The sequence below is a fragment of the Crocodylus porosus genome, unplaced genomic scaffold (genome assembly GCF_001723895.1).
Source record: "Crocodylus porosus isolate Cpor-Errol unplaced genomic scaffold, CroPor_comp1, whole genome shotgun sequence".
NCBI lineage: Eukaryota > Metazoa > Chordata > Crocodylia > Crocodylidae > Crocodylus > Crocodylus porosus.
Window position 1 is genome coordinate 20,116,548 of NW_017728951.1, and position 16,088 is coordinate 20,132,635.

General features: G+C 41.0%; 1 protein-coding gene across 1 annotated transcript in view; it reads right to left on the bottom strand.

Moving 5' to 3' along the window:
* The window catches only part of SHOC2 (SHOC2, leucine rich repeat scaffold protein), a 49,478-nt gene that overhangs the window by 23,878 nt on the left and 9,512 nt on the right, over positions 1–16,088 (bottom strand). Inside the window, exon 2 of the mRNA XM_019556166.1 lies at positions 8,970–9,107. Coding sequence (XP_019411711.1) covers positions 8,970–9,107 — 138 coding nt within the window. The remainder of the gene's footprint in view (positions 1–8,969; positions 9,108–16,088) is intronic.

The following is a 16,088-nucleotide window of genomic DNA, read 5'->3' on the forward strand; positions in this document are numbered from 1 at the left end:
CAGGCATGGGTACCACAGGCAGGGACATGTGGGAAGTAGATCATAGCTCTGCCCCAAGCCCTATGCTGTCACCACCCCAAGTTCCTTCCTGGACCAAGCCCCCTGCCTACCTGCAGCCCCATCCCGTCCAGCAGGCTGGACGAGTCCCAGCTCCGTGGAGACCCCAGGACTGCAGGGCAGCAACAGGACAGGGCTGGGACCCAGGACAGAGGCACGATTGGCTCCCCACATGCCCCTGCCTATGGAACTGGTGCCCATCGCAGGGACATGTGGGCAGAAGATCATGGTTCAGCCCTGTGCCCTGGCCCCGCACTGTCACCATCCCGCTATCCCAGCGCCAGCTCCACCCACCTTCCACGGTCCCAGATGATGCTCCCCACCCATCTGCAGCCCCACCCCACCCCACTGAGCACCCTGAGAGTTTTGGTAAGGTACTGCAGTGCAATGCAGTGCGGTGGTAGAAGAACAGCGCTCACCCAGCCCGCAACAACTCACCAAAACTCCCTGCGTGGCCCATGGGCCCAAATAATTGCCCACCCCTAATCTAAGGGCCTCAAAAGAGTTGAGAACTAGTATTCTACTGAATATAGCAGAGTTTGGGCAGTCTGCAAAGAGACTAATAGGTATATAAGCCACAAAACTGTGTTTTAATAGTCTTAAAATTATTACTGGTCTAGATTAGGCACATTGCGCTGAAGGAGGAGCTCCCTACACCATACTTACACTTCAGATTTCAGTCACTAGAGATGTCAGTCGAACAGTATCTACAACCACTGAACAGCTTCTCAGAGTCTAAGTCTCAAAGGGAGCATCAGATGATCTATGGTAATCTGATCGCCTGCATGATCACAAGCAAGCAAATATCAGCCAGATACCCCTATATCAGTGGCTCTCAACCTTGTTAGACTCAAGGCACCCAGCCATCATTTGACCCAAGGCACCTCTTGAAAAATGCTTGCTCTTAGCTGTCACTCTTTTTTGAACTATGGAAAAAATAAGAGAGTAATCCTTCTGTTGCAAAGACCTCAGGAAGACCACAAGTCAGAATGGGTTTTAACACTACGGATTCCTATTTGACATCTCTGGGCGTACCTTGTGAATCATATTTGCATGCTTAACAGTGCCCAGCACTGTGTGGCATTCCACAGCAGTTTGATACTTTGATATATGTATGGCATCCTAGCTGAGACGCTCTGCTCTATATTAAGCCCAAAGACTTTAGCTGCACTAAACAGAAAAAAACAGATGCCAAAGCCCACCAGCCTTGCAACTGCAAGGAGCCAATTCAGTAAGATATAGTTAGAGGATGCAAGCAGGCAAACCATGCCCTATGCCACAGAAGAAAGAAAAATAAAGAATACCCAAGGTCCCTTCTCATTTAATCTAGGGAAAAATTCCTTCCCCAGATATGGTGATCAGTGCAACCCTAAGCATGTGAACAAGACACATCACCCAGCCACTTAAGAAAGAAGGTTCTCCGCACTTGACCCTGGGAGTAGTGGTCAACCCCATTCACTGTCCTGTGGCCAATCTCAAATACCTCCAGAGATAGGGGAAGAAAGAAAAAGAGAACCCAGGTTATATGTCCCAAGGGAAAAAAAAAAAAAAAAAAAAACCTTTGGAAACCCTGCATGGAACCAATAGGCCCCGAGGCATGCAATGGGATTAAGACACCCTTAATCCAAGCTGCGACTGTTCTGAGCATGCTACAGTAAGGGAAGCAACACCCCACGAGGAATGGGAGTTCAATTTATAGCTTACAAGGCCAAAAGGTACCATCACAATATTCCTACTCACACTTCTCCGCCCTGTACAAAGAACGAAAAATTTCTTTCAGAAGGTGAATTAAAGCAAATCCTTTAATAGTTGCCCTGTCTTAAATTAATTTCCTCCATCAAATTTGTTTCATTTCATGTGATGCCCACTCCTTGCAGGAATATGAGTGGGTTTTGCTTTCTTCATATTTGACAAAACAATATTACACATGCCAAGTTGCACCTTGATTGTTATGTATGTATAAACTGATCTCCATATCTAAATGTAATCTGATGACGCTATAATTGCTAAACACATTAATCCTAGTCCCTCACTTAACAGAGGGAAGGATTTGCAAATAAAATGTATTATATGGGAAATAAGGAACCTTAAAAGCACGCACACATCAAACCAATGAAATTCTGAATTAGTAAACCACAGTTCAGACCAACAAAGTGAAACCTAGTTTATACAAAGGATACTACAAATATATTCAGCATGTAATATGTGTTTGTTCAGAAAAAACAGGTAAAATTTAAATTTCTTCATGTATAAAATTGATGATACTATATTCTACTGAAAAAAATATCTTAAATTGTGGTGTTTCACGGCAAACTGACAAAATTCAGAACAGCAATTTCTTCAATTTTCAAATGAATCATTAAACTATACAGTACTAATTAAGCTGTTCCTGGTATTTTTACCTCTTGATCCATTTTTTTCCCTTGTTAGCATATAATATGCTATATTTTCCGAAATGGGGAAAAAAATCTACTTAAATAGCTTTACTGAGAAATGATAAATACCTAGAAAGCAATGTAGCCAAATGGCAGATGGGTGCCTGATGTGATAAGTGCAAGTGGAGTTCTTTTCCCCCCTCCCTCAATTTCTTCATAGGCTCATTTCATTTCCCCAATTACGCTGCAGGGATTAATTGTATATTTTAGCTAATGAAAAAACAGTTCTTATGGCAAATACTGAGATACCATTTACTCTCTTGCCAGCTGCAGTACAAATCTTTCTGGCAACCAGCCTAACTATAAATTCAATTTATGTTCTGCACAAGTTCATTTGATAAAAATGTAATTTCTAACCCACACGCTTGGAAAACATTCCAACTGAAAACCTATATACTGCTGTCTTGCTTAGCCTCTGGACACTTTTCAAGTCTTTACTTTGGCTCAAAACTTTTCCAAACATCAGCAGGGAAACAGATATTACTCCAGTGAATTTCACTATTACTCAGAAACCAGTTTACAGCAACAAGATGGACTAGAAACAGTCATTTCATTCTGATTCTATTTAAGGATGCAATAACGAGAGGTAGATAAAGAGGACAAAACCAAACATCTCCACACTGAACAGTGGAAAAGGGAAGCTCCTTTTTGCAGGCAGCCAGTGAATGGGTATAACACCATGCTTGTTAAATGCTAGCAAAATCTGGTAAGAAATACCGAACCCCAACAGGCTCAGAGACAGTACGATGAGCAGATCAGGTGCTGCTGACTGGGTCTCTCATGTGTTCATGGAAACGGGACTGGACTCAACAAGATGCTGAGCACTCTAGCCCAATCAAATAAAGCATCTAATTGGGTGCTTAACCTCAAGCATCTGAACAGTCCAACCATAACCAGTATGCATGCTTAAGTGCTTTTGCTCAATCAGGGCTAGAAAGATCAGTAACTAGCAGTGACACTTTGCAGACAGGCACAACCACACCTAGCAATGACGGTCATTGAGTGAGAGCGTCAAAAATGCTCTTTGCAATTGTTCACAACTGATGCAAATGAGACCTTTCTGGTGCAGATTGTTTAAGCGTTCCACTTTCATTTCTCAACAACATTTAATTAAGGTATAACCATAAGTCTGGGGTGGAGGCAGGAAGTGGAAACTAAAGGAAGGAGGGGGAGCCTGGAGACCCCAGCCGCTGCTGCAGCCAGAGCACTAGGGGGGAGCAGCAGCAGGGTGAGAGCCTAGGGGCAGCAAATTAGCCCCCCTGTGGGCTGTATGCATCTGATGGACAGCCATAAGGACAGCTGTCCATAGGATCACACTGGTGTCACACTAGACAAAGTCCCCCCCCCCACCCCCCCGATGTGTTTCTCTGTATTTTTAAGGAATTATTTTGGAGCAACTAAAATGCATTACTCTGTTTTTCCAGTTGAAACCACTGTTGCACTAAATACTCATAAATAAGGCATTTCATAGAATCATAGAAAATTAGGGTTGGGAGGCACCAGGAGTTCATCTAGTGCAACCCCCTGCTCAAAGCAGGACCATTCCCAACTACATCATCTCAGCCAAGGCTTTGTTGAGCCAAGCCTTAAAAACCTCCAAGGAGGGAGATACCACCGCCTCTCTGCGTAACCTGGTTCCAGTGCTTTACCACCCTTCTAGTGAGAAAGTTTTTCCAATTATACAACCTAAACCTCCCTTACTGCACCCTGAGCCCATTGCTTCTTGTTGTCATCTGCCACCACTGAGAACAGTCCAGCTCCATCCTCCCTGGAACCACCCTTCAGCTAGATGTCATAGACATTAAGGCTGGAAGGGACATCAGAAGATGCCCAGGGGCAGGAAGTCAGCTGGGGTCAAAGGATCCCAGTGAGATAAGCTGGTTAAAGCTTGCTATTAAATCCCACCCCCTTAGGCTTCTCTTCTGCAGACTAAATAAGCCCAGTTCCCTCCGCCTCTTCTCATAAATCATGTGCTCCAGCCCCCGAACCATTTTTGTTGTCCTCTGCTGGACTCCGCAATTTGTCCACATCCTTTCTGTAGTGGGAGGTCCAAAACCAGACACAGGGCTCCAGATGTGGCCCCACCAGTACAGAAAAAGGGAATAATTGCTTCCCTTAATCTGCTGGCAACACACCTACCAATGCAGCCCAGGATGTTGTTAGCCTTTTTGCACAGTAAGTGCACGCTGCTGGCTCCTATTCAGCTTATTGTCCACTGTAACCCCAGGTCCTTTTCTGCAGCACTGCTGCTTAGCCAGCTGGTCCCATTTGATTACGATCAAGCTATACGTATCTATACATAAATAAATTGGAGAATGATGAAATAGGCTTGTTACTTTAAAAAAAATGCATTTTGAATTTCTTTCACAAATTTTAATGTTACCTATTCGATTTCTCTTTCATATTATTTTAATATACTTAAAAAATAAGAAGTCTGTAAACAGATCTCTAGTTAGAAATGGAATTACTTATCAAGGGTAGATAACAAATTTAATGTAGTTTTTAAGGACACTATATTTTAAACTACCTTGCAATATATATAAAAGCTTTGCTCTCTGTTTCTCAAAGGTCAAATAAATCATGAATTTTAAAATAAAATGTTTTTTTCTTTACTTAATTTAGGTACCTCCGGGAATGGGCAAGATAGCCATATCAATTGTATAAATTAAAAGCTTATTTTTCTCAACCTTTTCATCAGAAATAAAAATTTTTCTTCAAAAGAAACCCAGAAACACTAAGAACCTATTGTATTGTGACTTTAATTTTGAGCCTAAAAATTCACTCTTTTGCTTTATGGCACTTGGAACGCTATATTGTTTCACAAAGCATATTTTTCTTACAGGAAGTGATCTAATATATAAAAGTACTCTACTATTTTCAATCAACAAAAATACCGATATGAAAACACTAACTCAGTATCTACAAAGCAAGACATTAGCTCACTTCCTGACAAGTAATATCTAAACCGCCATTTGTTACTGTATGAAAGCGTGTGCTTAAAAGAAACTTAGGCATATTTCTTGAAACAAGCAGCACAGGCTGCCACACCGTGAATAAACTGGCTTTGTTACCTCTTTAATCACTGCTGGTACACAGGCCCTTCCCTACCACTCCCATAACCCAGCAATACAGCAAGATCCTTTCCTTTCAAGGACTCATTACTCCAGTGCAGTTCTACCACTACGTAGAACTTTCTCTTCCTATATAAATACCTTGTAGGTCACCAGGAAAGCCATCCATGATAAAGCCAGGTGCAGTACGCTAACTGGGTAGTAAGCATCTATTTATGAGAGAACGAACCAACGTGTAAAAACAAAACCTGACAAGTTCCTTTTATAAGCAAAACAGGATTTCACATCAAGCTGTTCTGAGGAAATTAAAGACAGGTCTACCAAAAGTGACAATTCAAACAATACTTTCTATAATAGATCGATGCTAAATTAAACACTGTGCTTATGATCAGCAGATGTGTTTGGTCGGGGTGGGGGGGCTGTAGACTAAGTTTGACTGAATCAGTGAAACTTCAACAGTGCTCATACAGCAAACAAGCTGGAACTTGGCAATATGTGCATGTTGCAAGAAACACTCAGCATGGCTTACATCAAGTAGATGTCAGAGTGAAGACAGAAAAGAAAAGAGAGAGAAAGGGACTAGTGAAAGAAGAAATATTCAAAAGTAGGAAAGAAAGTTCGCCAGCTTATTAATAAACACAAAAGCCTGAAATAATGCTAACCAGATTTTGGACTCCAAGGTCAAAGTGATTCACCCAGGTTATTAATCTCGGTGCTGAAGTTACCTTACTGAATAATTCTAGCAACTAAATAAGCTGTAATCTAAAAATCAAGCCACAACTCGCTTTAATGTTGAACCAAACTGATGACTAAGAACTGTGCCAACGCTGCTGAACTAGCTGCGACCGACTCTTGTGCAACGTGCAGAATGTAGGTTGATCATTATCAATCACTGGAATTTATTTTCTTCCAAGTATTTAAGTTCCGATTGCTTGTGAACTATAGTTCATATGGTACACGTACTGCACTCTGAATTACATACATCTTCTAACAGAAATGCTCAAATATAATTGATACTGCCTGATAAGAAAGAGAGATGTTTTCCAGCAGCTCAAAACTATAATCTGATTTTGGTGGTTTGTTGAAATGCAAAGCAGTGATGTTCTGTTCAGATAAGCACAGCGTGGGTATAGCTGTATGTTTGGGGTGGGCAGGGCCACGGAAGGGCTACCAGCATGTCTTGAAAAGCTTTAAAGCAATGCTGCTGGAAAACAAAATATCAAGAAAATGCAAAGACAACCTCTCTCTACCTGCTAAGAGTTGATTTACTGATAGCAATATTATAAAGGTGACCCTAAGCTTTCAGTATCACGATTCACAAGTCCCCAAATTATTTCAACTGAATTGTCAGTTCAGGAAGTATCGAACATGACAGAACAACATGTAAAACAGAAGGTCTTATGCCTCTGAATGCTGGAAGCTGCAATGGAAGAGGAGCAGGAGTGGAAAGGAGGGAGACATGCCCTGTTTACCTTCCCCTTTGAGCATCCTCACTATCCCCGAGTGAGACAGGTCTCTGTTACACAATGATGGTGGGCCTTAGCCCACCAGAAACTACAACCCCCCCAAAATAGCTGGAGGGAGGCCACCGAATGTACAGTTCCTGTATAATGCACCCCTGCCTCCCCCCCAGAAACCAACTGGTAGAAATTGGGATGTACACTGTATAACAGAAATATAGATCTGTACAGGTCTGGAAATTTGGCAGTTGGGGGACCAGTGCCAATATTAATTATCACAGCTCCATTTAACTGGAGCAATTTTTTTTTCATAGTTCTCTAGATAAGCCACCTATAACCATTGCAAAGAGAGTTTCCATCTGGCTGGTAAAGGCATAATGAAGTGCATCTCAAATACAGCTCCACTCAGTAGTCATTCTTTATAGTAAACATAGTAAAGGCTAAAGAAAGAATGAAGAGATCCCTTTACTTATGCTTGTTCTAGAGATAAGCCACATTCGAAACGCTAGAAAAATCATCCAAAATATTAAAATATCAAATGAGAAATTTCAGTGAAGACTATGTCAAAAGGTGATTTTTAAAAACATCCAAGACTGCCTTCTGGAATTGATATACATCAATTGAAAGATTTTATACAGACCATAACATTTTAAATTTACTGAGGATGATAATTAAGAGAATATTTTCTTGTAAAAAGTGGAAAAACCCAGAAGGCAAAGTTCGAGAAACAAGCAAAGAAATGCTTAAAAAAAAAAAAAAAAAAAGAGAGAGAGAGATAAAGCTATGCAGTTTAGTTAGAACAAGAGTAATGCTTCCACAGGACAGACTCATTTTGGTTCAACTTAAGTCAGCAAGGATTCATTCCAAACTCAGGCAGAACAAACCATTTGTACACTGCAATAAGGAAGACGATACAGTTTAAGTTAAGGGGATGCAACTTTCTCCATTCTGTATCAAAGCAAGATTGTTTCACACAATATACTTTCTGGTTCTTTTCCTAGATGAACTTTACAAGGCTCACGCTATGAGGTTTCCACCCTCTCACTTGGGGGATTATTCCAAAGCCTACAAGTCTCGCTGTAGACACATGTTCTATCCATCCTCATTTTCCTGTCTTCTCCTTAGGAAAACACTGAGGCATGGTCCCTACCTTTGTTCATTTCAGCTGAACTATTCATGGTCTTAAAGTACTTTTGGATATCATGGGGTCAAAAAAACAATAAAAACCAACCATGGGGGGAGAAAAAGGCGGAGCAGCACACACTGCTGAAAAGCAGCGCTGGGCCACCCAGAGTTGCACTGCAGCTGCTGACCAGGCTCCGCAGGGCAGAGCCACCATTATGCAGCCCTGGGAGGCCCCCAGGACCCCAGGTAAGGCTGCTGGGGCCAGCCCAGTGCTGGCCTCAGCCCCCCATCCCACCTGGGGTAACTTGCCGTGTGCCAAAGCACATGTGGCACAGACATTCCCTGGGAACAAGCAGCAGAGGCGCAAAGTACACCACTGCTAGTTGGTCCCGGGGAACCAAACACCCACACTTGTCTGGACATGCACTAAGTGGCTTTTAGGCATCTAAGTCGTTAAGTACAAACCTACTCCATCCTGCTGAAATCCCTGGAAAAGCTAAGACATCTACTTTTGTAATGTGCATTCTTCCTATTCTTAACATGCCTAAATCACAAAAAAAACAAGGACAGGAACCTACCCATCCTCCCTTTGCCCAGTAAGATGATACTCCCCAGGGTCGCTGGAGATGGCTTTAATATCATTTCCTATTTGTTTGTCACTTGGCACTTCTAATAATGAAAATGCATTGAACAGGGCACTTATGCCTTCTACCGTTATAGGTTACATGAAATTCATTCTTAGATATACTGTTTTTAGTGGTCAATGCCTTAAATAATCAGGAAACAAGCATTTTCCCCCTCCCAAACTCACTAACACATACCTATAGTTTCTGGCAGGTCCAAGAGTTCATTGTGCTGCAAGTCAAGTTTGGTGATCTGCGTGCAATTCCCAATCTCCTCTGGAAGATGTTCAAGCTGATTGTGCGCTACATCCAGCGTTGCAAGGTTACACAATTCACCTGTAAAAGCACAAAACCCCTAATATATTAGACATATTTTTAACACTTTGGGAGATAAATATAAATGATCAAATATGTTTAGCTATGATTTTAAAAGAAAGGTGTTGTGCCACCCTTAAGTTTTCAGATGAGGAATCAGCCATAATAGGATAGCAATCTAAATCAGTCAGATTCAAAACCTCATCAGCAACATCCCTGGAAAACACAGTTAAATATAAAGCATAAATTCCCAAACACATTTCAACTATCTATGTACATTTTGATTTGAAGAACAAACTCAGGAATGACACAAGCAGTAAAAGAGCTAAGTATTATGTTATTAATTGCATCTCTCAGACCACCAGAAGTGGAAACATGGATGTTGAACTGAACTCTAAGAAATCCCATTCTAATTTTACAGTAAGCTACAAGAAGATAAGGGCACCTAGACATTTTTTCAGAGTGCAAAGAACACACAGGCTTGGGAAACAAAATAATACTAATTCTTTTGCTGAATTCTTGAGCTGGAAAACCAAGAAAACTATTTGACTGCTAGTTCAAAGTGGCAGCTTGTAAAGTTAAGTTTCTAAAGTTTAGAAATCTATCCCTACAGACTAATACAGTTTAAACCTTGCATTCTTAGCTGTACTTGATTATTTAAATAAAACCACAAAACTGCGTTAAACCCTTAAAAAAAAAAAAAATGTCTGGATGATTTTCTGACTTATATCTGCTTTTAACTGGTAAAACTATAGTTCTGACTCACATTTATATGCAGGAGATTATCCTCAGAGATTTCTGCCTGTTTCTAAAATGTCATCAGCAACACACAATCCAAAGTTTTTAAACAGTTCTGGGTTCCCCCCACCACATTTTGTTTCTCTGGAGCGGAAAGTAACTTAACTGATTTTAACAACTTCAATGATGAGGTCAATGTTTTCTTGCACAGCATCACTGTGTGAGTAACACTTTGGGACCGTGGTGAATGCCTACTGCAGAGAAAACAGCTATTTTAGGAGTGTACCCTGCAAGGCTATTTTCACTTCCTTTTTGAACTCTTCCCCCTGCCCCGCACAAAAGGTCTCTCAGAAGAACTAGCTTGGAGTCGGCCTTGATATCATGCCCTGCACCACCTCTTTGATTATTAGGTCATGGGTGACATTAGGATAAACTGTAACTGACATTAAAATGCCATGAAATTTGATTAGGTCTCCTTAGGACTATAGTAGGGATTGGTCTGAGATACAAAATGGCACAGCAGACTTTCAAAAAAAGAGTGAAGTGAAATGCATGCCGTCTAACGAAAGTTGTATTACTCTGCAATTCTCAGTTTGCTCACAAGTATTGCTCTTATGCCCTTCAGAGCTCTATCCTGCTCAGTGCTACATAATGCATATGGCATTTCAGCACCGAATCCCATCTGTGTTCACCATGCCATCAAGCAAGGAAGTGCTCACATTGCCCCTACCTCACAGGACCTACGCTCCCCTCTCAGGTCTACATTCCACCTCACATTCATCAGAAGCAATCTGAGAAAGAACTGGCCTCAGATACTTATGGAATATAAGCAGCAACCTGACAAAATAAAGGAATAGGAAACAGGAAAGAAACTGGTTATGCAAAAATTGTGTTGTGCCACACATCAGATTTTTGGGAGCCCGTCTCCCCACTAGACTACGGGGATGTAGGATGCCTGTTTTATGGGTCAGGACAAATGCAGAGGTGTGGCAGGGAATCATTTAACACTTTGTTACACCATAACAAGACACCTACGGTTACCTATGAATCCTGGAAGCATCTTAAGACACCGATCTACCACCAGCAAAATTCTTACCTGGCATAAGATTCAAGTTCCAGGAGACAGCCTCAAGTTGTGAGACCGTTCCTTTTCCAGGAAGGCCCCTAAGTCAATGACTATATTAAATTCAGCATACAGCACAATTCCCATTTCTCAGCAAACTCTCCAGGGCCAGAAGTAGGCATGACGGGTCCAAAACATCTGCTAACCTTGAACATTCACTTGAACCTCTGCAGTTACTTTCATGCAACTCCCTTCCTTAACATCTGCTGAGATTTTTGGCAACAGTAAAGCTTGGTTGCAACAAATGTGTAGGCAATTCATTGTGCTTGACACGGCTGTCTTATATCGTAAAAAATATTTGGATTTGGGGGAGAAAAATTAAAATTCAGTGTTTATTTAACAGATTGTGGGACGACTGGCCTCTGACCTAAAGGCCTGTGTGGAATTAAGCACACCGGTTATATTTTAGACAGATTTCTAGTACAAGTAATGACGTATGTAGCAGACTTATTTTAACTAAACACAACTAAATCCAAGAATGGTCAAAAGTAATCATTAGATTTTAGAAAGATAGCAGACTGAACCCGAAGTCATATCATGAAGTCATTAAGCAAGTTCAGGGAAAAAATGGGAGGAGATGTAGTATAGTAACCATACAGTATGACAATGCTATTTGGTTGGCAGTTTCACTTTGTATGCATCTTGCTCTCAGGACGCGCGTGTGGTGAGAAGCTGTCAAACCACCATGGCCCAAAATTAAAAGAAAATGAAGTGAAACCACATTTTACTTGTTTTTTGGTTTTGGTTTTTTTAAAGGAAAGCTGTAGACACACAAAAGTCTTTGGAGCATTTTGCTCACCGTTGTCCTACCATTCCAAGCTGACAAGAAATTCAGCAAAAGCAAGCGCCTGACAAGACATGAAAGGAAGGTCTCCCTGAGGCACAATGGACAAGGAAAAAATTCTCCCACAAGGCAGGGTTTCTCATCAAGATGGGAGAAAAAAAGTGAAAGTGAACTGCTCCTGTCATTGAGAATAGTGGTGCAATTACACTAGTCAAGATGAAAAAATACCCATCCTCAAGGCACACAAGTGATTTACCAACTACAGTAGGACAGAGTACGTGGACCTGCTGAAAGACTTGCAGACCAGCAGGACTACAACTAGTCAACAGTCATAATGTGGGCACATTCAACTAAATGCTGTAATCTGCTTGATGAATACAGATACTATCTAAGAGTATTTTTTTCAAAAGCATAAGACAAAAGGGATACGTCAAGTAAACAGTCATTATGAAAAATAACTGTTGGTGATAAATATTTCCTAGCACCGGTCTTTTGCACAGTTCTTTCTGCTGAGGACAGGAAATATAGTTAAGCAATTTGTTTCAGTAGCAAAAAAAATTAAAAGTTGCAGCAATGGTCCCTCCCTGTATTCTCAGAAAGAATTTCTTGTGGCCTGAATGGTGCCCAGTGAAGTGAATATTAAGTTTACTAAAAGACAGCATTTTTGCCTTATTATGGGGGGGGGGGAGGAAAAAGTAGAGCAGAGCATCAAAAATTTGGTACTGCTGTAAAATGATGCCTTCCCTCAAGGAAAGGTTCTGGCAGGAGATTAAGAAAAGAAGAGCTGCAAGATCTGAACTATTCACGGAATCCATATTTTGAGAGCTAACATTTGTGGGTGCTCTCACGTGGTTCCTGGTGTGTCAACTTCAGTTGACTTTGTGGAAAATGTTCGGGGAATCTGAAATCAGCTAAACACAAAATGTGCACAGTGGTGATGTTACTGGTCTGATAATCAACGATTAAAAATAAGTCTTGTGGGAAAAAGTAGCAAAGGAAAATCTGGCATTCTCCCATTATCTGGTCGGGTCGGTTCTCAAATTGCACAGAAGCCCACTGCAGAAGCTGTGATCCAGCAATGCAAACAACACAGGTAAGAAAACTTGTTCATATGAATCTCCCAAGTTGAACTGAACTTGTTTTCTAACATTCATATAACAGGCGAAGTAAAACATGAACTACGTACTGAAGATAGTATTGGTGACACCGTTAGACAAATTCTAACTAGGGACCGAGCAACGTGAAGCAAAGAACAGAATAAAAGTATTAAGCGATTGTCTTTGCTTTAAAAAAATCCTCTCCTTCAGTATGGCTAACAAAATGATAACTAATGTACAAAATTATCTGTCATTAAAACAAACAAAATTGTGTTTCTTAACCTACTTAACAGAAAAATCCACTAAGTTGGAGCAATTTTCACATAAAATGCATTATCAAAAGTGTATCATTTCTCTACAATTAAAATAATATCTATTATAAAGCCGATTTTCAACTTCCCAAAAGCTATAGCATAAGAAAAAGGTCTACTTTTGGCAAATTGTCAAAGGTTAACTCTTGGTACAATATCACAGTTTACAAACTTTCTGCAAAAGTAACAACCGCCTCACCATCTTCTCCTCTCGCCAAGGGCATGTAGTATTACAGGCACCACTGAAGAGCCAGACCTAAACACTGACTGATTATTATTAGGGACCTACTTAATTCACGATTTTGCAGCTTTTGAGGAAATGGCAAAATCCACGACTGTCCACAATATCAACTTTAAAAAAAAAAAATTAATAAAAATAAAATGCTTGCCATCTTGCAGCCCACCCACAAGGCGAAGGGCAGCACAAAGGGCAGTCACAGCAGCCAAGAAGGCAGCCACCCTCTCATCCCTCTTCCTCCTGGGGACCTCTCCACCAATCAGGCACCAAGGGTGGGGTCACACACAGGGCAGCCAGCAGCCAAGATGGCAATTGCCCCCATATCCCTTCTCTCCCTCCCTAGGACCTCTCTGCCAAACAGCAGAAAGGGGCGGGGCCACCAGGAAACGCCAGCAAAATCAGTTCTTCGTGCTACGACCAAGACACAAACATTACTTTGTCTCATTGTGCATTAAGTAGGTTTCTGATAATTATATTGTTATTCTTAAAGAAGTGTCTTCATATCTGAGAGAGAAACCTTGGTCCCACTAGCACTAGGGGCAGAAGTTGCACATAAACCAGTTTAAGTGATCAGAAACTGGTTTAAACCTGAAACAGAATAGAAGTTGAGTGCACACAAACCAGTTTCAAAACTTCTGAAAGCGGTTTAAGATAAACCTGGCTGAAGGTAGTCTCAGACTTAATGGATTTAGATCAAAACGGTTTATGAAACTTCTGTCCCAGACTCCTTCCTGATTCAAGTTAAATCAGAGTCCCCAGCACTTTGCAGCCCTGGGCTGGGCTGTGCTATCTGTTCCAGACAGCGGGACTGGCCCTGCCCCTCTGTTCCCTACCTGGAGCAGCGAGGCCTGGCATACTGGCCGGTTTATTGGCCGCTGAAGGGAAACCCCTGCTGAGGCCTGGGGCCAGGAAGGGGGGTTAAATTTCCCTTTTCCCAAATACGGAGCTGCCCTACCCTGCTAAAAACTTAGTGCTGGCTGCAACTGTGGACTGCAAATCCCAGAAGCACCTGGAAGCTGGAAGAGGAAGTGATGAGCAACCTTGCAGAGTCCTGCTGTTGTGATTCTGGACTGCAAATTCCAGAGACCTCAGGGGCAGCATGAAGAGAAAGTGAACACATAGCCCATGCTGGCTACATGCCATAGAGCCATGCTCTAGTGCCCCCAGCTGCTGGCTTGAGCCACTGCAGGCATGTGGCTGCATTTCCTGAATCAAAAGCGAATGTCTGCTCATTGCTTATTGGTTCACAATCTTTGCAGTTTAGACTAACCTGCAAAGACTGAATCAATTCAGCCTCAGGCTTCTTGATTGTCTGTACTTAACCTAGGAGACTGGTTCTGAACGGCTGTCACAAAAACACCAAAATTTATTATCTATCATTTGTTTACACATAAAAACAGAGCATAACTGTTAAAACCACATACATGGACAATACACATTAATACTCATAATAAGGTAGGGAGAAAAAGTGTATGTCAATATCAAATGAGCTACATTATCTCCTGTGACAATTCACACATTGGGAAGGAAATATTCTTGGGTTATAAACATGATTTACAATGTAGTCCCTTTTCTACTGGATTAACTCTCATGACTGTTCACTATCTGCCTATACTTAACCAGATTGAAAATTCTGAAATCCTTTACTACATGATAAATCCTAGAACCAGATGACACACCAAAAGGATAAAGAGTTCTTGTTGGACAGCACAAAGAGAAAGAAAATGCAAATTGCAAATATTTGTGAAATTATGCACTCTAGCATTAATTAATGTTTTATTTAGGGATGTATCTAAATGTCTTGCTTAAAAAGTTATTTTTAAAGTAAATAAAAACTAAATTCACCTGTACTGGCAACATACTACAAATATTTTCCATAGTTTTGATATTTATTAATCCCTCACTGGGCTCTCTTGCTGCAGAATAAAGCAAAATAATCTTTAGTCTGCCTATGAAGCTATTTGAGAGGTATTAAAAGATAAAATGTCCTGACCTCAGAAAAATATTACAAAGCTATCTTAACTTCGGCCAAATGTACTTTTCTCCTATATCAGATCTGACTGCATCATTACAGCGGTTAGCAGAAGGTTCATTCTGCTTACTGCTGACTGCTGTAAGGAATAGATAAGAGCTACCAGCTAATGCTCTTTGATTAATAAACACCCTTTAAGTAGAAAAATTATTGATTAGAAAGTATTTAGTCTTTTAAACCAATGGTCACAATTATGTTTTGTCAGCATTCAGTGCAATGACTAGTAATATTTATATAAATATTACACCATGAATTAGTTGCATCTAGCACTCAAAAAAAATTCGAAAATAAAAAGCATAATCCCTGCTCCCTTGAACTTGCACAAGCCAAGTTCATAACAGAAAATAATTATTTTCTTGCAAAAGTTGAAAATCTACCCTAGCCACCCTTCTCCTCCCAAGCAACTCAATCTTTATTCCACACTAAGGGCTAAATCCTATTTCACCTTAACACACCTAAGTGGTGCTTATGCAGCCATGTAAGAGCAATTCTTAGCATTCATGTGGGCTTTTAGATTCTACCTGTGAAGGAATCGGGTCACCCAGGCCTGCATACAACTGCCCAAAATAAAACCTAGGAGGAAGACCAGATAGATCATAGACTTCATAGATTTCATAGACATTAGGGCTGGAAGGGACCTTGGGAGATCATCGAGTCCAGCTCCCTGCCCAAAGGGCAG